Source organism: Erythrolamprus reginae, chromosome 5 (assembly GCF_031021105.1).
Source record: "Erythrolamprus reginae isolate rEryReg1 chromosome 5, rEryReg1.hap1, whole genome shotgun sequence".
NCBI classification, from domain to species: Eukaryota; Metazoa; Chordata; class Lepidosauria; order Squamata; family Dipsadidae; genus Erythrolamprus; species Erythrolamprus reginae.
In genome coordinates, this window is record NC_091954.1 from 5,578,225 (window position 1) to 5,600,617 (window position 22,393).

Sequence of the window (22,393 nt, forward strand, 5' to 3'; positions counted from 1 at the left end):
TTTACCAACCACGTCTGCTGGAAGTTTGTTCCAAGGATCTACAACTCTTTCAGTAAAATAATATTTTCTCATGTTCACATGTGAACAACCGCCTTATGGGTGTGTATTTGCAAGTATGCACACTCTTTTGGCACCCAAGCCAAAAAGGTTTTGTCATCACTGACCTACTTCATTAAGGAAGTCAGGGCCCTTATTTCTTCAGATAATAAACTCTCAAAGTCCCATGTGCAATTATACAGTTATGGCTAAAAAAAGGAAAAAAAAATATTCATTTTGTGAGCTCACCATGGAAATCCGAAGGGGGACTTGAATTATTTCAGGGACAAGGTGAAATGAGGATTATTAAAATTCATAAGAAAAAATAAAACCGCAAAGAGTTTATTTTATTTAATATTGATTGGAGTTCAGAATGATGGCTGATTGGCAATGATGAGACTTTGATGTTCCAACAGATATAGAATAAAATAGAATTTTATTGGCCAAGTGTGATTGGACACACAAGGAATTTGTCTTGGTGCAGATGTTCTCAGTGTACATAAAATAAAATATACCTTTGTCAAGAATCATGCGGTACAACACATAATGATTGTCATTGGGGTCAAATAAGCAATGAAGAAGCAATATTAATAAAAATCTTAGGATATAAGCAACAAGTTACAGTCATACAGTCAACATGGGAGGAAATGGGTGATAGGAATGATGAGAAAAACTAGTAGAATAGAAGTGCAGATTTAGTAGAAAGTCTGACAGTGTTGAGGGAATTATTTGTTTAGCAGAGTGATGGCGTTCGGAAAAAAACTGTTCTTGTGTCTAGTTGTCTTGGTGTGCAGTGCTCTGTAGCGACGTTTTGAGGGTAGGAGTTGAAACAATTTGTGTCCAGGATGTGAGGGGTCAGTAAATATTTTCCCCGCCTTCTTTTTGACTCGTGCAGTCTACAGGTCCTCAATGGAAGGCAAGTTGGCAGCCATTGATTTTTCTGTAGTTCTGATTGTCCTCTGAAGTCTGTGTCGGTCCTGTTGGGTTGCAGCACCAAACCAGACAGTTATAGAGGTGCAGATGACAGACTCAATGATTCCTCTGTAAAACTGTATCAGCAGCTCCTTGGGCAGTTTGAAAGATATATTTCTCTCCCTCCTTCTCTCTTTTCCTCCCTCCCTCCCTCCCTCTCTTTTAAATTATGGATGAGATCATATCGTTGGCTTTCTTAAGGGTAGATTAGGTGGGTTTTCCTTAGAGATCCTTCCACTTAGGTTAAAATTTGGGGCAACCTTGAACAGTATTCTCCGGTGATTCTTAATTTCTCTCCAAAGCTATTTAAATTCAACCTTTTTCTTATAGGAAGGACAAGAGAGAGCTCTTAATCAGAATTTAAAAAAACTTCTTAATCCCAGCAACGGCTATCTAAATGGGTGTTTTTCTATTGTAATGGAATTGCAATTTAGTTTTATTAGTGGCTTTATTATCGGGAGTCTAATAATATATTATCCACATTTTTTTTTCTGCAGATGTGCAAGACAGATTTACAAAAGCTAATTAATTAATTTGGTCAGTCTTAAAGCAGGTGCTGTGTCAGTTTTTCCACTGTGCGGAGTCACTTGCAGTCGGACGGAGTCTCAAATTAAATCAGATTAAATTAAAATGAATTAAATTCCAGCAAAAGCAATGCAATGTAACCCAGAATAATTATACTTTGGGACATACAGGGAAACCGTGTTCCAGAGGAAATAATGAGCAAGAGAGAAATAAGACTTTTTTTAAACCATGGGTTGGATTTCTTCTCCTCTTCCAAAAATTATTAGAAACATAAAATCATAACAATGTTTTCATTGGTCCTTTTTAGACTTGCTGACATCTGGACTGAAAAAAAAAGTTATATATCACAGTTAACATGAGATTTAAGCCTTTGCCCCTAGTGTTACCTTATATGTCGTAATCTGACAACATCTAAATTGATGTAATAACTAATTGTCTTTTGACTAAAGGCATCGTATTCCATTTAGAAACATAGAAACATAGAAGACTGACGGCAGAAAAAGACCTCATGGTCCATCTAGTCTGCCCTTCTACTATTTCCTGTATTTTATCTTACAATGGATATATGTTTATCCCAGGCATGTTTAAATTCAGTTACTGTGGATTTACCAACCACGTCTGCTGGAAGTTTGTTCCAAGGATCTACTACTCTTTCAGTGAAATAATATTTTCTCACGTTGCTTTTGATCTTTCCCCCAACTAACTTCAGATTGTGTCCCCTTGTTCTTGTGTTCACTTTCCCATTAAAAACACTTCCCTTCTGAACTTTATTTAACCCTTTAACATATTTAAATGCTTCGATCAAATCCCCCCTTTTCCTTCTGTCCTCCAGACTATACAGATTGAGTCCATGAAGTCTTTCCTGATACGTTTTATGCTTAAGACCTTCCACCATTCTTGCAGCCCGTCTTTGGACCCGTTCAATTTTGTCAATATCTTTTTGTAGGTGAGGTCTCCAGAACTGGACACAGTATTCCAAATGTGGTCTCACCAGCGCTCTATATAAGGGGATCACAATCTCCCTCTTCCTGCTTGTTATACCTCTAGCTATGCAGCCAAGCATCCTACTTGCTTTTCCTACCGCCCGACCGCACTGCTCACCCATTTTGAGACTGTCAGAAATCACTACCCCTAAATCCTTCTGTTTTCATTGGTTCTTTTTAGACTTGCTGACATCTTTACTGAAAAAAAAGGTTATATATCACAGTTAACATGAGATTTAAGCCTTTGCCCCTAGTGTTACCTTATATGTCTTCATTTGACAACATCTAAATTGATGTAATAACTAATTGTCTTTTGACTAAAGGCATCGTATTCCATTTCTCTTAAGAAGAGCTCTTTTTGACTTGTGCAGTATACAGGTCCTCAATGGAAGGCACGTTGGCAGCAATTGTTTATTCTTAAGTAGTTTTCTTAAATTGTCCTGTGGTTAGTTCTCCCACAGCATGTTGTCCATGGCAAGTTGTCCCTCAGTGTGTTGCCCGTGGCGAGTTGGTCGTAGTGAGATGACCCATTCCGATCTCCGTGCCCCAAAGGCAGAGCACTCTCGTGTATTAAAGAGAGAAAAACTTGGTATACTTTCAGAGAAAAGAATTAAGGACATTATTATTTATTTATTTATTATTTATTCTTTGTCCAATATACAATTCATATGGAAGAGAATAGACATTAAGTAATATATATAAAGATAGTAAGTAAAAAGAAGAGAAGTATATGAGAGGGAGAGAATATATATGATATATGAGAAAAGGAAAGACAATTGGACAGGGGACGATAGGCACACCAGTGCACTTATGTACGCCCCTTACTGGCCTCTTAGGAACCTGGAGAGGTCAATCGTGGAGAGTCTAAGGGAGAGGTGTTGGGGGTTAGGGGTTGACACTATTGAGTCCGGTAATGAGTTCCATGCTTCGACAACTCGATTGTTAAAGTCATGTTTTTTACAGTCAAGTTTAGAGCGGTTAATATCTGTTGCATGCTCTTGTGTTGTTGCGGTTGAAGCTGAAGTAGTCATTGACCGGAAGGACGTTGCAGCATATGATCTTGTGGGCAATACTTAAATCGTGTTTTAGGCGTCGTAGTTCTAAGCTTTCAAGACCCAGGATTGAAAGTCTATTTTCGTAGGGTCTTCTGTTTCGAGTGGAGGAGTGAAGGGCTCTTCTGGTGAAATACCTTTGGACGTTTTCGAGAGTGTTAGGGTTGATTCAGTCTAAAACATTTCTTTGCTTCTCCAGTTTTAGGCATCAAAACATTGGAAGAACCTGATGGCTTTTATGTCCATTTAGGGAAAATAGGCCCCAATCTTTGTCTTTTTAATATGTGGAAGGAGCTGGTTGAAGTTTTGGATTGTTTGTTTGTTTGTTTATTTATTTATTTAGTTAATAAGTTAGTTAGTTAGTTAGTCAAGCATGCATTGGCAGTATACAAAAATATAACAATGTTTATATACATGAGAGAGAAACATTAGGATGGGGGACCAAAGAATCGGGAGAGGTCAATAGTGAATAGTCTAAGGGTAAAGTTTTGCGGGTTAGGTGATGATACTACAGAGTCTGGTAATGAGTTCCATGCATCAACTACTCAGTTACTAAAGTCGCATTTCCTACAGTTTAGTTTCTTCTATTCCTATATCTCTTCTTCTATTCTTTCATTGATATGTTCTATTACTATATCTTCTTTTAGAAACATAGAAATATAGAAACATAGAAGTCTGACGGCAGAAAAAGACCTCATGGCCCATCGAGTCTGCCCTTATACTATTTTCTGTATTTTATCTTAGGATGGATATATGTTTATCCCAGGCATGTTTAAATTCAGTTTATCTGGATTTATCTACCACGTCTGCTGGAAGTTTGTTCCAAGGATCTACTACTCTTTCAGTAAAATAATATTTTCTCATGTTGCTCTTGATCTTTCCCCCAACTAACTTCAGATTGTGTCCCCTTGTTCTTGTGTATACTTTCCTATTAAAAACACTTTCCTCCTGGACCTTATTTAACCCTTTAATATATTTAAATGTTTCGATCATGTCCCCCCTTTTCCTTCTGTCCTCCAGACTATACAGATTGAGTTCATTAAGTCTTTCCTGATACGTTTTATGCTTAAGGCCTTCCACCATTCTTGTAGCCCGTCTTTGGACCCATTCAATTTTGTCAATATCTTTTTGTAGGTGAGGTCTCCAGAACTGAACACAGTACTCCAAATGTGGTCTCACCAGCATTCTATATACAGTAGCGGGATCATAATCTCCCTCTTCCTGCTTGTTATACCTCTAGCTATGCAGCCAAGTATCCTACTTGCTTTCCCTACCGCCTGACTGCACTGTTCACCCATTTTGAGACCGTCAGAAATCACTACCCCTAAATCCTTTTCTTTTGAAGTATTTGCTAACACAGAACTGCCAATACAATACTCAGATTGAGGATTCCTTTTCCCCAAGTGCATTATTTTACATTTGGAAACATTAAACTGCAGTTTCCATTGCTTTGACCATTTATCTAGTAAAGCTAAATCATTTACCATATTATAGACGCCTCCAGGAATATCAACCCTATTGCACACTTTAGAGTCATCGGCAAATAGGCAAACCTTCCCTACCAAACCTTCCCCTATGTCACTCACAAACATATTAAAAAGAATAGGACCCAGAACAGACCCTTGTGGCACACCGCTTGTAACCTGACTCTGCTCAGAATACTCGCCATTAACAATAACTCTTTGATGTCTACGCTTCAGCCAGCTGCAAATCCATCCTTTTCTATTCTTTCTTAAATATATTTTACTATGAGTATCTCCTCTATAACCTTCATCATGTATTTTACTACTGTATGTGTATATAGATATATATTCACTGAAACCCTCATTGCGTATTGGACTAACTAACATAAAATAAAATAAAATAAAATAAAATAAAATAAAATAAAATAAAATAAAATAAAATAAAATAAAATAAAATAAAATAAAATAAAATAAAATAAAATAAAATAAAATAAAATAAAATAAAATAAAATAAAATAAAATAAAATAAAATAAAATAAAATAAAATAAAATAAAATAATAAAAAACAACACTTGAAGCCTTTTTGGCTATGTTGTTGCAGTGGGATTTGGCACTTAGGTCATTTGATATGAGTATTCCAAGGTCTTTTACGGAGTGAGGGTTGTCTGTAAGGTCTTGTTTGTTCAACTCATATTTGGTGTCCCAATTCTTTTTGCCAATGTGTAGGACAGAGCTGATAGGTGCAGTTCACAACTACCATATTGTCCACTAGTCTGCAAACTCCAGGCAGGATTTCTGATCAACAAGGAGAGCTTGAAAGGCTTCTCAGCTTTGAGAAACATTAGCTAATTTTGGTAACTATGATCTAGTTTCCTTATAGGTCTTTTATGGCATAAATGGCCATAAAAGCAGCCATTTGCCTGCTGAAAAAGAAGGGGAAAGTAATCCATAAATAAATATGGTAAATTGGAAGGTGGATGTTGTGATAACAGAAAACCAACCTGTCAGGACTAGTACATGAATATTCCAGTTACAGTGGAGTAGAATGCAATTAGTGTAAATTAAAAGGAATGCTGAGTCAGGGTGGATCAGCAGAATGTGCTACGACCTGATTGGTTAAGAACCGTATACAGTAATACCTTGTCTTACGAACCTAATTGGTTCCCGGAGGAGGTTCGTAAGGCGAAAAGTTCGTAAGATGAAACATTGTTTCCCATAGGAAACAATGTAAAATCAATTAATGCGTGCAACAAAAAAAAAACCTGCAAAAAACCGCCGCCGCCCGGCTGTCACCTTTTGAAACAGCCGGGCGCTTCTCAGTGTTCTCCCAATGCCGAACCCAGAAGTTCGGCAAAAGTTCTGGTTCTGGTGGCTGCTGAGAAGCCCTGCCGCTCGGCTGTCACCTTTTGAAACAGCCGGGGGGCTTCTCGGTGGCCTCCCAAACGCCGAACCCAGAAGTTCGGGTTTGGTGTTCGGGTTCAGGAGGATGCCGAGAAGCTCCCTGGCTATTTCAAAAAGCGACAGCCGGGCGGCGGGGCTTCTCGGCGGCTGCGGCGGGTTCGTCAGACGGAAAAAGTTCGTAAGAAGAGGCAAAAAATTTCCGAACCCCGGGTTCGTATCTCGGTTTGTTCGTATGGCGAGGGGTTCGTATAATGAGGTACCACTGTATACTGTAATGCACCTTTGCATAGGCGTGGGTAGTCTATGGTTGGTCCATGATTGTGCTTAGTGATGGTGTGTCATCTAGTAAGATAGTGTTGGTGTTATGTAAATAGAATAGAGAGTAGAGAGTGTAGTTTTGCTGCAAAGAAGTCGTGAACCTCTTCTCAAGAATTCCTGCTGTATTGTCTTCATTCTGAAACGTCTCCGGTTCCTGATATTGTATCTGATTCTGGGTGGGCAGCTTCTGAACGCAACTCCGACCCAACCATCTCCCCTCCATCCATTAAAAGGAAACCTCTGGTTCTGTCACAGCTTTAAAATAGATTTCTAGTTGCGTAACTCTGAACCTTCTCTTCTGATAAATATGCAACGTCTCCACAACATTTATAAATGCAAGAGAGACAACATTGCACCAAGTAATGAATCCACCCTCCCACTTCCCTCTATTTATATGTTCCTGTCATCAGGCAATTAAAATAATGAATACTTTACACAACAACAGGTAAGCCGCCTGGCTGCATAAAGAGAGTATTGACTTAGAATGCAATTGCTGTGTCTCTAAATAAGACACTGGTGAAAACTTCGTTCTCAGAGTCTGGAAATGTTTCTTTCTCTGAGTCCTGGATGGCTGAGATCAAAGCTTTCTACCAAATCCTCGAATACAGCTCATCCTCGAATACTGCTCATCTGTTTGGAACCCATATCGCATCTCAGACATTAACACCCTTGAAAATGTCCAAAGATACTTCACCAGAAGCGCCCTTCCCTCCTCCACTCAAAATAGAATACCCTACAAGACTAGACTGTCAATCCTGGGCCTAGAAAGTTTAGAACTAAGACGCCTTAAACAAGATCTAAGTATTGCCCACAAGATCATATGCTGCAACGTCCTGCCTGTCGGCGACTACTTCAGCTTCAACCACAACAACACAAGAGCACACAACAGATTTAAGCTTAATATTAACTGCTCCAAACTTGACTGTAAAAAATATGACTTCAGTAACCGAGTTGTCGAAGCGTGGAGCTCATTACCGGACTCCATAGTGTCATCCCCAAACCCCCAACACTTTACCCTTAGATTATCTACGGTTGACCTCACCAGATTCCTAAGAGGTCAGTAAGGGACAAGTGCACTAGAGTGCCTTCCGTCCCCTGTCCTATTGCTCTCCTATATCTCCTATACCTTTCTTCCATTCCTATATCTCTTCTTCTATTCTTTCATTGATATGTTCTATTCCTATACCTTCTTTTCTATTATTTCTTAGATATATTTTACTATGAGTATCTCCTCTATAACCTTCATCATGTATTTTATTATGTGTATATAGATATATACCCACTAAAACCCTCATTGTGTATTGGACAAAATAAATAAACAAACAAACAAATACAGTGGTACCTCTACCAAACAACTCTTCTACTTACGAACCTTTCTAGATAAGAACCGGGTGTTCAAGATTTCTTTGCCTCTTCTCAAGAACCATTTTCCACTTGCAAACCCGAGCCTTCGAAACTGTAACCAGAAAAGGCAGGGAGAAGCCTCCGTGGGGCCTCTCTAGGAATCCCCTGGAAGGAAACAGGGCCAGAAAAGGTTGGGAGAAGCCTCCATGGAGCCTCTCTAGGAATCTCCTGGGAGGAAACAGGGCCAGAAAAGGTGGGGGAAAGCCTCCGTGGGGCCTCTCTAGGAATCTCCTGGGAGGAAACAGGGCTGGAAAAGGTGGGGGAAAGCCTCCGTGGGGCCTCTCTAGGAATCTCCTGGGAGGAAACGGGGCCGGAAAAGGTGGGGAAAAGCCTCCGTGGCGCCTCTCTAGGAATCTAAACGTCTTTCTTGGGTTGTCCTTGGTGGCTACATGAATCCATCCATCATTTAGATCAAAAATGAATCAACAAATTTCCTTGCTTGGAGGTTAACGATTGAAGCATGTTTATTTTGGATGTAAGAAATCCGTAATTTTGTAGTAGCAGTTTCTGGAGGCACCAAATATGAATAGTATAGGCCAATCGTGATTCATAGGGTGGGGGTGGGGGGTTTGACTTGTGGTTTCCTAGCCCTCTGGTGACTCAGGAAAGGCTAATGCTTAGGGAGAGGGAGCACCTTGGATTCATCAAACAGCTCTTTCAATAGTGGTCAATCTGGAACTTTGCATTTCAAGTTGGCTTGGCATTTAAGACTTCACACACTGCCCAAAATGAGCATCTTTGGGAAACTAATTCTAATAACCATGAATTAGAGCAACACATGACTAATATCCATTTTTTTGTCACATTTCTTTTTGGCTAATTTTGTCTATGGCCATATTCTCCCCAGAGACTTACACAGACGGCCATATAAAATCGCCTACTGAAGCTCCATTTGTTTGTTTGTTTGTTTGTTTGTTTGTGTATTTATTTATTTATTTATTTATTTACTTACTTACTTACTTACTTACTTACTTACTTACTTACTTACTTACTTACTTACTTACTTACTTATTTATTTAGTCCAATACACAACACATATTGAAGAGAATAGACATATATAAAGAAAAGGATAGAAGAAAAGATATAAAAACAGAGGAGAAGATATATGAAAGGAAGAAAAGGTATATGATATGCAAGATAAGGAAAGACAATTGGACAGGGGACGAAAGGCACACTAGTGCACTTATGTACGCCCCTTACTGACCTCTTAGGAACCTGGAGAGGTCAATCGTGGAGAGTCTAAGGGAGAAATGTTGGGGGTTAGCGGTTGACACTATTGACTCTGGTAATGAGTTCCACGCTTCGACAACTCGATTGCTAAAGTCATATTTTGGAGTTCGGAGCGGTTAATATTAAGTTTGAATCTGTTGCGTGCTCTTGTGTTGTTGCGGTTGAAGCTGAAGTAGTCATTGACAGGCAGGACGTTGCAGCATATGATCTTGTGGGCAATACTTAGATCGTGTTTTAGGCGTCTTAGTTCTAAACATTCTAGGCCCAGGATTGAAAGTCTAGTCTCGTAGGGTCTTCTGTTTCGAGTGGAGGAGTGAAGGGCTCTTCTGGTGAAATATCTTTGGACATTTTCAAGGGTGTTAATGTCTGAGATGTGATATGGGTTCCAAACAGATGAGCTGTATTCGAGGATGGGTCTGGCAAAGGTTTTGTAAGCTCTGGTAAGTAGTGTGAGATTGCCAGAGCAGAAGCTACGAAGGGTTAGGTTTACAACTCTTGAAGCCTTCTTGGCTATGTTGTTGCAGTGGGCTTTGGCTCTTAAATCTTTTGTTATTAGTATACCAAGGTCTTTAACCGAGTGGGGATTATCTGTGATAGGATAGGATAGGATTTGCCAATTTCATGATAAGACAGAACTGTTTCATTTACTTGCTTCCTTGTTTGTTCTTCATGGTGGCCATTCTAATTATCCTCTACTTTCTGTTTTCCAGGAGGCCCAGAAGATAACTGGCAGTGCGGAGACCCAAGCAGATGGGGATTTGAAAGGCACAGATGAAAAAGAGGAAGCTGTAGCAGCACTCGAAGTGGGATGGATGACCTCTGTTAAAGACTGGGCAGGGGTGATGATTTCAGCCCAGACCCTAACCGGCAGAGTTCTTGTGAGTTATCTGAATATTTTTCCCTCCTTTCTCCTTCCTTTCTTTTAAATTTGGATTCCAGGAGTGAGTTAATGCCTAGAGTGACAGTCTCCATACCAGCAAGCATTTGATGGGTGACCTCACTGGCTGACTTGGTTATCTGTGTGTGGAGGGAAGAGGAGACAACAAGGAGGCAAGAGGGAACCCACATATTATAGTGTGACCAGGGGTGGACTGTTGCCCAGACAGGGAGGAACGCGGTGGGGTAGTGAAAATGGAGCTTGACCAATGGAGCACTGAAAGATGTTGAAAGAAAATGCAAGGTGTCTTCTTTGGGCAGCCTCTGCGTTCTCCCCGAAAGCATTTTAAAACCCCAAAGCCGGTGATTCTGCTGCAAACAGAAGTGTCTAGGAGAAGTATAAGGAGATAAGATTCCCAGATTCACCCACGTTTCTACAACACTCCGTGGCCTGCATTGGCTGCCAATCAGTTTCCGGTCACAATTCAAAGTGTTGGTAATGACCTTTAAAGCCCTACATGGCATTGGACCAGAATACCTCTGGAACCGCCCTTTACCGCACAAATCCCAGCGGCCGATAAGGTCCCACAGAGTTGGCCTTCTCCGGGTCCCGTCGACCAAACAATGTCATATGGTGGGCCCCAGGGGAAGAGCCTTCTCTGTGGTGGCCCCAGCCCTCTGGAATCAACTCCCCCCAGAGATTAGAACGGCCCCCACCCTCCTTGTCTTTTGCAAATTACTCAAGACCCACCTATATCACCAGGCATGGGGGAACTGAGACATCTCCCCTAGGCTTTTATATTTTATGTTTGGTATGTATGTGTTGTATGGTTTTAATTGCTGGGGTTTTACATATTTTTTTCTTTTAATATTAGATTTGTTTCACTGCTATATTGTCTTTATTATTGTTGTGAGCCGCCCCGAGTCTTCGGAGAAGGGCGGCATACAAATCTAATAAATTATTACTATTAATTATTATTATGTGGAATTAATTCTATGTGATCTGGGTTTCTGCCTCCCCCTCCTTTCCGAATGGCTGGAGTATTCTCTAGAACAGGGGTCTTCATCGCTGGCTGGGGAATTCTGGGAGTTGAAATTCACAAGTCTTAAAGTTGCCAAGTTTGTGGATCCCTGCTCTAGAAAAAATAAAATGAATAATGCTTGAAACCTAATGTTTTGCCAGAAACCTTGATTTTGTCTGGTAGTCTACAGGAAGGAGGGTTAAGACTGTTATGTGGAATGGAGCATTTTGGGATGTGAAAGTAGCAAGGAACACTTTAGATTGTTGCCTTTGAGTAAGTGATTATTTTGTGAGTGATCATTTTAATCATGAAGGCCCCTTTAGGACAATGCTCAAAAGGTGCTTTCAAAATTCTAAGAGAGATGTTTCTGTCATTTCACAGCTGCTCACTTCTAGGATGTGGGTGAATTCGATGACCTGCTTGTTTTGAGTCCATTGATGTGGGTATTGTTTTGAGGGTCTTGGAAAATCCTTGGTCAAGTCACATGAATGTCAAGCCACTCCCACCTGGTCACATGACCAGCAAGCCACTCCCACCTGGTCACGTGACCATCAAGCCACACCCACAAAATAAGCCGTGCCCACAGTGTAGTAGTAAAAATTTTGGTGGCCCTTCACTGGATGTGACCATGCATGCATCATCATAACCATTAACCCCATAATCCCTGGTGGAGTAGAGTCTGGGCAACTCAATGGAACTAACAGAGTTTTTAATGGCTTGATGCTTTCCCTGTCACCAGTGCAGAGTTGTGTTCAGCAGATATATTCTCATTGTGTCGAGAGAGAGAAGTATCTGCCTCTACCTAGGATCGAACTCACAGCCTCCTGACTGTGAGGCGAGAACGTCACCTCTAGGCCGTCCCACCACTCCACCATGCACATATGATGCAGCTTATATATTTGTTACGAAACCCTTTTTTATAACCACACCAAAGCTCAGCGATATCGTGACACACTATGCTGTCATTCCAATGTTACTGTAAGTAACACAAAGTAAAAGAAAACGTTATTTCACTGAAAGAGTAGTAGATGCTTGGAACAAACGTCCAGCAGACGTGGTTGGTCAATCCACAGTCACTGAATTTAAACATGCCTGGGGCTAAACATATATCCATCCTAAGATAAAATACAGGAAATAGTATAAGGGCAGACTGGATGGACCATGAGGTCTTTTTCTGCTGTCAATCTTCTATGTTTCTATAAGCCAGGCAGAAGAACAGGGTAAGCCTGTTCCCAATGCGCGCATGCGCAGAGCTGCCACAAGGCAAGAAGAGTTACAGAGGAGAAGGGCTACTCGGGAGTAAGTTTCGGAGATGATTGGCCCCTCCCATAGGCTATAAAAATGTGCTCGTTGCGGGAAGCAACTTTGTTCAATTTGTGTCTCAGCATCTCGGTTCTGACTCTGTGTTTCTGTTTTCCTTGCGAAGCTCCTTGCCAATTTTTAAAAAGCCGAAAACAAGATGGTGACTGCACACAGTGTCAGAAACTCGGCTTCTGTGCATGGTCAGAAGAACAAAAAATAAAAATAAAAATAAAATAAAAATATATAATAAAAAAGATGGGTCAGTGACATCATCATGACATCACCAGCCGGTCACTACCAATTCGGGCAAACCTCTCCAAGCCTACCCCTGATTTGACTTACAAATGAGAAGAATGTATTAAAGCATGAATGCACAATATTTTACAAGAATTGCAATGGGAATTGCACTTCTCACCAGTGCTATATTTTAATGAAAGCATGCTTGAGAGTTTGTGTACATTTGTGACCGACTAGAGCAATACAGTGTTCCCTCAATTTTCGTGGGGGATGCGTTCCGAGACCGCCCGCGAAAGCTGAATTTCCGCGAAGTAGAGATGCAGAAGTAAATACACTACTTTTGGCTATGAAAAGTATCACAAGCCATCCATTAACACTTTAAACCCCTAAATTTCAATTACCCATTCACTTAGCAACCATTTAGATTATTACTCACCATGTTCCTTTATTAAAGTTTATTAAAAAAAATATTTATTAAAGGTGGACGAAAGTTTGGTGATGACCTATGACATCATTGGGCGGGAAAAACCGTGGTATAGGGGGGGAAACCGCAAAGTATTTTTTAATTAATATTTTTGAAAAACTGTGGTATAGACTTTTCGCGAAGTTCGAACCCGTGAAAATTCAGGGGACACTGTATAAATAAATAAAACAGCCCCTGAAATAATCTAAATAATATAATTATCTCCCTCACCTTGCCACAAGTGAAGCCAGACACCAGAGAATAGTGGGTCCTACTTCAGATGCGACCTATGAATAATAAAAAGTGGGATAGCCACTTACATTTTTTCTCCTTTTTTTCACACATTAAATAAAGTAGGGAATTTGTTAGCAAGCGCATGTGTGAAAATGATTTAAGAAGTTGCATCTTTTGCCTAGGCAGCTGTCAAAACCAAGAACAGTTTGTGAGAACTCATTCCATTCTAAATTAATCCTAAGTATTTCAAAAATAAAACTGTTGAAAGAAAACAACATTTGAGATACTTTTAAAAAATAATTTAGCAGCCAGAACAGAAACCTTTGTTTTATGCTAATTTTCTGTGCAGTATAACTTGGTTAGTTACTGGCATGATGGTCTGTGTGACAGGTGCAGTTTTTGCCTAAATTACAGGATTGGGCTTTAGTTCCAGAGCTGCAACAGCAAAAGAAGTTTCGAGAAGTTGTTGGTTGGTGCTGCTGTCTGGTTCTCCTCCATTGGCAGATTTTGAGTTGTGTTTGGAGAATGGACAATATTAAGCATCAATAAATAGGGTTGCGTTTTGCCTTCTGATCTTGGAAAACCTAAGTGCCATATCTTGTGCTTCACACTGCTTAGCGTAGCTGCACAACTTTTAAGGGAAACAAGGAATGTTTTTTATTTATTTATCCATCCATCCATCCATCCATCCACCCACCTATCTATCTATCATCTATCAATCTATCTATCCATCTATCTATCCATCTATCCATCTATCCATCTATCCATCTATCCATCTATCCATCTATCCATCTATCCATCTATTTGATTTGTATGCCGCCCCTCTCCGCAGACTCAGGGCGGCTAACAACAGTAAAAAGACAACGTAAACAAATCTAATATTAAAAAATCTAAAAAACCCATTTTTCCCCCAATGTCAAACATAGCGTTGTTCATTAGTTAGTTGTTGTTCTTGTTGTTATTATTATTATTCACAAAAAAACAGTAATACACAGCAAACGAGGTTTATATGCTGGATTTCATATCACAATATCATTAATCGTACACTTCCCAAGCGTCTAGGACTGTGTGATGTACAGTATTTTGGTATGATGGGTGCAGATCCAAGCCTTTTGCGACTGACAGATCATGATTTTGTCTATGTTTATTGTTTTCAAATGCTGGTTGAGGTCTTTTGGCACAGTACCCAGTGTGCCGATTACTACTGGGACCACCTGTATTATTATTATTATTATTATTATTATTATTATTATTATTATTATTATTATTATTGGTGGTGGTATCTCTTTTATTCATTAAACTTGAAACCCAGTCAACAACAGTTAAAAAGTATCCCAAATACTACTACTACTACTATTACTATTACTACTACTATTACTACTATTACTTACTTTATTCATTAAACATGAAACTCAGTCAACAACAGTTAAAAAGTATCCCAAATACTACTACTACTACTATTACTATTACTACTACTATTACTACTATTACTTACTTTATTCATTAAACTTGAAACCCAGTCAACAACAGTTAAAAAGTATCCCAAATACTACTACTACTACTATTACTATTACTGCTACTATTACTACTATTACTTACTTTATTCATTAAACATGAAACTCAGTCAACAACAGTTAAAAAGTATCCCAAATACTACTACTACTACTATTACCATTACTACTACTATTACTACTATTACTTACTTTATTCATTAAACTTGAAACCCAGTCAACAACAGTTAAAAAGTATCCCAAATACTACTACTACTACTATTACTATTACTACTACTATTACTACTATTACTTACTTTATTCATTAAACATGAAACTCAGTCAACTGAACATTTAAAAAGTGTTACAAATACGATTACTACTACTACTACTGCTGCTTCTCCTCCTCCTCCTCCTCCTCTTCATCTTCATCATCATCATATAAGAGCCATGGTAGAGCAGTGGTTAGAATACTGCTGACTGTTGATTGCCAGCAGTTCAGCAGTTTGAATCTCACCAGCTCAAGGTTGACCCATCCTTCGATCTTTCTGTGGTTGGTAAAACGAGGACCCAGATTGTTGGGGGCAAAAGGCTTACTCTCTAAACCATTTGGAGACGGCTGTAAAGTACTGTGGTATATGTCTAAGTGCTATTTCTATTGCTATTATTTATAAGTAACAAAAGACAGTGAACATAGATAATGGCCTTATTTTCTCTACATCAACAATCTGTTGGACTGAAAGAGCCACTGATCCCAAATCACTCAGTGGGTTTTCCTGCCCAAGGCAGAGCTACAACTCACATGACTGAAACAACAAAAATGTTTTAAAACGATAAAAAAAAAATGTAGGGATAATAGCTATGAAATATTTTAGTCTTACTTTTCAAGTAAGGCACAGCCCTGGGAGTTTGCCCTGTTTCCCAGCTAGGTCCATTTATGTAATAACCACGAATTCCTTTAGCTTGAGAAGCCTTCTTTATCTCTTGTGGTTCTACATACAGAGATTGTGGCTGTGAAATACTGTGTTCAGTTCTGGAGACCTCACCTACAAAAAGATATTGGTGAAATTGAACGGGTCCAAAGACGGGCTACAAGAATGGTGGAAGGTCTTAAGCATAAAACTTATTAGGAAAGAATTCATGAACTCAATCTGTATAGTCTGGAGGACTAAGGAATGAAAATGGGGGACATGATCAAAACATTTAAAGGTTCAGGAGGGAAGTGTTTTTAATAGGAAAGTGAACACAAGAACAAGGGGGCACCATCTGAGGTTAGTTGGGGGAAAGATCAGAAGCAACGTGAGAAAAATATTATTTGCCTGAAGGAGTAGTAGATGCTTGGAACAAACTTCCAGCAGACATGGTTGGTAAATCCACAGTAACTGAGTTTAAACAGGCCTGGGATAAACATATATCCATCCTAAGATAAAATACAGGAAATAGTATAAGGGCAGACTAGATGGACCACGAGGTCTTTTTCTGCCGTCAGTCTTCTATGTTTCTATGTTGTTGATTTAGCAGAATGATTGACAGCACAACAAGAGGCAGAAATTTACTGCAAGTGAAGCTGTAGCAAGCAACTGGAGTATAGAATAAATTTCTGTGAGAAATAATCCTTTTTATCAATACCTAAAATATTTTTTTATTGTTGATTCATTAGGCATAGAAACATAGAAGACTGACGGCAGAAAAAGACCTCATGATCCATCTAGTCTGCCCTTATACTGTTTCCTGTATTTTATCTTAGGATGGATCTATGTTTATCCCAGACATATTTAAATTCAGTTACTGTGGATTTATCAACCACGTCTTCTGGAAGTTTGTTCCAAGGATCTACTACTCTTTCAGTAAAATAATATTTTCTCATGTTGCTTTTGATCTTTCCCCCAACTAACTTCAGATTGTGTCCCCTTGTTCTTGTGCTCACTTTCCTATTAAAAACACTTCCCTCCTGGACCTTATTTAACCCTTTAACATATTTAAATGTTTTGATCATGTCCCCCCCTTTTCCTTCTGTCCTCCAGACTCTACAGATTGAGTTCATTAAGTCTTTCCTGATACGTTTTATGCTTACAGTATTTCCTGTTTTTCCTTGAAGTGCTCAAGGCAATCGGTACATTTTGTGTATTTATTTATTCGATGTACGTAGTTGCTGCCAAAAGCTGTCCAGACTCCAGGTGGTTTACAATCATAAAATCCTGCCACAAAGGAATTTAAACAATCACCATAAATTAGAACCCCAAACAGAACCAAATAATGTTTTCACCGACAACATGGTATGCAAATAAGGCCAATATATATATATTTATTTATTTATTATTTATTATTTAGATTTGTATGCCGCCCCTCTCCGAAGACTCGTGGCGGCTCACAACAAGATAGAACAAATCATAAATAATCCATATGATATCAGGTGGAGGCAGCAATGACTTTATGCCTCTGCATAGAATGGGAGACACCATTCTTGAAGCTATATTATAAAGGACATATTATTTTGTATATTTTGTATATGCTAGAAGATTTGCTGAAACAGAGGAGCCAAATAGAAAATAGTTAATATTTGGATCAATATCTCGATCCACAGCTCACATTAGAGAAACATCTTTCAGCTGTGGCGAGGGGGGCGTTTGCCCAGGTTCGCCTGGTGCACCAGTTGCGGCCCTATTTGGACCGGGAGTCACTGCTCACAGTCACTCATGCCCTCATCACCTCGAGGCTCGACTACTGTAACGCTCTCTACATGGGGCTACCTTTGAAAAGTGTTCGGAAACTTCAGATCGTGCAGAATGCAGCTGCGAGAGCAATCATGGGCTTCTTCAAGTATGCCCATATCACTCCAACACTCCGCAGTAAGCATTGGTTGCCGATCAGTTTCCAGTCACAATTCAAAGTGTTGGTTATGACCTATAAAGCCCTTCATGGCACCGGACCAGATTATCTCAGGGACCGCCTTCTGCCGCACAAATCCCAGTGGCCAGTTAGGTCCCACAGAGTGGGTCTTCTCCGGGTCCCGTCAACTAAACAATGCCACTTGGCGGGACCCAGGGGAAGAGCCTTCTCTGTGGTAGCCCCGGCCCTCTGGAACCAACTCCCCCCAGAGATTAGAATTGCCCCCACCCTCCTTGCCTTTCGTAAGCTACTTAAAACCCACCTCTGCCGCCAGGCATGGGGGAATTAAGACTTCTTCTCCCCGTAGGCCGTTACAATTGTATGCATGGTATGTTTGCATGTATGCTCGGTTTTATATATTAAGGGGTTTTAATTTGCTTTTAATATTGGATTATTATTGTATATTGTTCATGATTGTTGTTAGCCGCCCCGAGTTTTCGGAGTGGGGCGGCATATAAATCCAATAAAACTTGAAACTTGAAACTAACGTTCTAAGATTCACGAACTCTCCATTTTGTGGAATCAAGATGGAAATGGAATGAAAAGTTTGGGGGCTTTATGGGGCATTATTTGGCCTTTATAGCAGTGTTGGGTTGCTACTGGTTCGCACCGATTCGGGCGAACCGGTAGCAGTGGTGGGGAGAAGCTCCACCCACTCGCCTGGACATCATCAAAAACGCTCTGCGAATGAACAGCTCCCACATGCTCTCGAACTGGTAGCAAAGGTAAACACAATTCTGCTTTATAGTTATTATTTTTTCATCCATGTGCCAGGCTCCAAAGCCCAAGAAAGAGACATGATGCTTCCAGGCAGATTTCTTTAATGTTCCTCACCTGTAGACGAACTACATGGGGGAAAGATCAGAAGCAACATGAGAAAATATGATTTGACTGAAAGAGCAGTAGATGCTTGGAACAAACTTCCAGCAGACGTGGTTGGTCAATCCACAGTAACTGAATTTAAACATGCCTGGGATAAACATAGATCCATCCTAAGATAAAATACAAGAAATAGTATAAGGGCAGACGAGATGGACCAGGAGGTCTTTTTCTGCCGTCAATCTTCTGTGTTTCTATGTTTCTTCTTTGCAGGCTCAGGTGTCCTACTGTTATTTATTCATTCATTCATTCATTCATTCATTCATTCATTCATCCATCCATCCATCCATCCATCCATCCATCCATCCATCCATCTATCTATCTATCTATGTATTTATTTATTTATTGTTTTGTTTGTTTGTTCTTTTGTTTTTTGTTGGATTTATTGGATTTATATGCCGCCCCTCTCTGAGGACTCGGGGCGGCTCACAACATATTGAAAAACAATGTGATGCAAATCCAAATCAAATTAATATTTATTTTATTTAATTTATTTATTTTATTGTTTTGTCGAGTACGTATTGGTGGTATCCAAAGATATAACAATGTTTATATACATGATACCAGTAAAAGAGAAATATTAGGATACCAAAGACTTGGTATTCTTTCAGAGAAAAGAATTAAGGACATATTAGGGTTGATTCAGTCTAAAACATTTCTTTGCTTCTCCAGTTTAGGCATCAAAACATTGGAAGAACATGATGGTTGTTATGTCTATTTAGGGAAAATAGGCCCCAATCTTTGTCTTTTTAGTAGGTGAAAGGAGCTGGTTGAAGTTTTGGATAGTTTGTTTATTTATTTATTTTGTCAAGTATGTATTGGCAGTATACAAAAATATAACAATGTTTATATATATTATTCTAGTAAGAGAGAAACATTAGGACAGGGGATGGAAGGCAGGCACCCTGGTGTACTTATGAATGCCCCTTACTGACCTCTTAGGAATTGGGAGGGGTCATCAGTGGATAATCTTTTTTTTAAATATAATTTATTAATTTTCCATAAAAAAACATACAGACATATAAACAATTAAACACATAATAGGGAGTTGCAATTACCCCTCTCTTCTTGAAGTCAATTTTAATACAGAAAAAAGAGTATATTCTAAATCTTAATCATTAAATCGACATATTAGTCTAAGTAAAAATAAAAATTTTGTTTACACATTCTAATAAACACAAAAATTAAACTAATAAAAAACCCAACAAAAAGTTCTAATATCATTTTAATATATTCATGCATTTCTCATAACCTTAATTTTTATTTTTATTTTTGTCTTCCATTTATAAACTTTATTCCAAATAATATAAAATTCAGATTATTCTTGGTCATTCAGCTGAATGATCATTAGTGGATAATCTAAGGGTAAAATTTGGGGGATCAGGTGATGATACTACAGTCAGGTAGTGAGTTCCATGCATCAACTACTTGCTCACTAAAGTTGTATTTCCTGCAGTCAAGTTTAGACCTTTTTACTTAAAGTTTGTATCTGTTGTGTGCTCGTGTGTTGTTGTGGTTGAAGCTGAAGTAGTCATTGACAGCAAGCACCGTTCCCTGTAGGCTTCGCGCCCGCGCGCCCCAAAATACCCCCCCGTGCGCCCTTTTCCATGGGCGCGCAGTCCCCATCCCCCTGCCAGCCCGCAGGGGGGCGGGGGCGGGGAGGCGCCGGCAGTAGAAGGCGCTGCCCCCGCCCGCCCGATCCGCTCCCTCTCCTCTTCCGCTGAAAGAAACGCGCGGAAGCTGCCTGATTGAGCCCCGCGTTGCTCCACCCCGCTTCGTCCTACTTGTCATCCTCCATTGTGTTTTCGGGGGGGAGTGGCGGGAAAGCCCTGTGCCGGCAAGGAAAGCCGGGTTTGCTTTCTGTGAAAGCAGCGTGCCTTTTAAACACGCTGCTTTCCTGCACCTCTTTCCTGGGGAGGGGAGTGGCATCAGCGCCACCCCTCTATGAGCAGCAAAAGCCTCAGCGACTGGGCTCCGTCGTTGAGGCTTTTGCTGCTCGTGGAGGGGAAGGCGCCGATGCCGAAAGGAAAACGGCGCGCCCCGCCGCTTAGGCTTTTGCTGCTTCTGGAGGGGTGGGCGCTGATGCTGAAAGCCTCAGTGCCGTTTGGCTGCCGGGGGCTGCCAATTGGCTGCGCGGGTGAAAAAGCAGGCAGAACGCGCGGTGTTTCCTCTCGGAGAAAAAAAAGCCGAGCAGTGGGATAGAGAGAGATCGAAGCCGGGCTAGCTGAGCCTCGAACATTTGAAGCAATTGTTCGATCAGGGAGCTTCTCTCTCTCCTCCCTCCGCTCCCCGTCTTCTTCCCTCTTCGCTCGCTCCTCTCCGCACCGCAACTTCTCCCCCCCTCCAGGAGCAGCAAAAGCCTAAGCGGCGGGGTGCGCCGTTTGCCTTTCGGCTCCGTCGCTTAGGCTTTTGCTGCTCGTGGAGGGGGGGTGTTGGCCGTGCCGATGCCAAATGCTTTCCCTCCGCGGTGGGGGGTACAGGGCAGGCACAGTCAGCCCCAGGAGACAAAGAGGGAATGAGAGAAAGGAAAGAGACAGAAAGGGACGGAAAGAATAAGTGAGAGATAGAAAGGATAGAGAGAAAGGGAATGAGAAAAAGGAAAGAGAGAGAGAGAGAGAAAATAAGAGAGAGAACGAGAGAGAGAGCAACAGAGAAAGAAAGAACAAGAGAGAGAAAGAACAAGAGAGAGAGAGAAAGAAAATAAGAGAACGAGAGAGAGAGAGAGAAGGAAAGCAAGAGAGAAAAAAAGATAGCAAGAGAGAGAGAAAGCAAGACAGATAGGGAGATGAAAGGAGAGCGAGATAAATGAGAACAAAAAGGGGAGAAAAAAGGAGAAATGAGAAAATGATTGAGGCAGAGAATGAGAGGAGAGAGAAACAAAAGAGAGAGAGAGGTGATTCTTGAAGCATATGGTAAAAAGCATCCAAATAATAAGAAAAAAACCCCAGCCCACACCTGTTTTTGAAAAGAATAAAAGAGAAAAAAACCCCATCCCTCAACTGGTTTTGGAAATGGTTACACACACACACATAAGGGGGGGAGAGAGACAGGGATGGAAAAAGAGGAGAAGTGAGAGGGAGAAGGAATGAGGGAAAAAGGGAGGAAGAGAGAGAAATGAGAAACATGAGAGAGAAAAGTGGGAAAGACAGGAGAAGTACCCAGAAATAAGACAGTGGTATAAATTTCAGGAGGGATGATTGATGATTGACTGTATTTATAAGGGGATGTTACATGGGATTGTATATATGAGGGGGTTATGTATGTATGTATGTATGTATGTATGTATGTATGTACGTACGTACTTACTTACTTACTTACTTACTTACTTACTTACTTACTTACTTACTTATACCTCTATGCCGCCCAGTCCCAAAGGGACTGTCGCTCAGACACTATACTTTTCCGCCCACACCGAAAAGAAATTAGAGGGAACATTGACAGCAAGGACGTTGTATCAGAAGATTTTACAGGCTATGCTTAGGTCGTGTTTAAGGTGACGTAGTTCTAAGCTTTCTAAACCTAGGATTGTAAGTCTAGTTGCGTAGGGTACTCTGTTGAGAGTGGAGGAGTGGAGGGCTCTTCTGGCTGGCTGGGGAATTCTGGGAGTTGAAGTCCAG

The 22,393-nt window shown here is 40.4% G+C and overlaps 1 protein-coding gene across 3 annotated transcripts in view; it reads left to right on the plus strand.

Annotated features, from left to right (window-relative positions):
* KCNMA1 (potassium calcium-activated channel subfamily M alpha 1) overlaps positions 1-22,393 on the plus strand; it is a 655,726-nt gene that overhangs the window by 178,916 nt on the left and 454,417 nt on the right. For all 3 annotated transcript variants that reach the window (XM_070752010.1, XM_070752011.1, XM_070752012.1), the window contains exon 2: positions 10,095-10,262. In XM_070752010.1, coding sequence (XP_070608111.1) covers positions 10,095-10,262 — 168 coding nt within the window. The remainder of the gene's footprint in view (positions 1-10,094; positions 10,263-22,393) is intronic.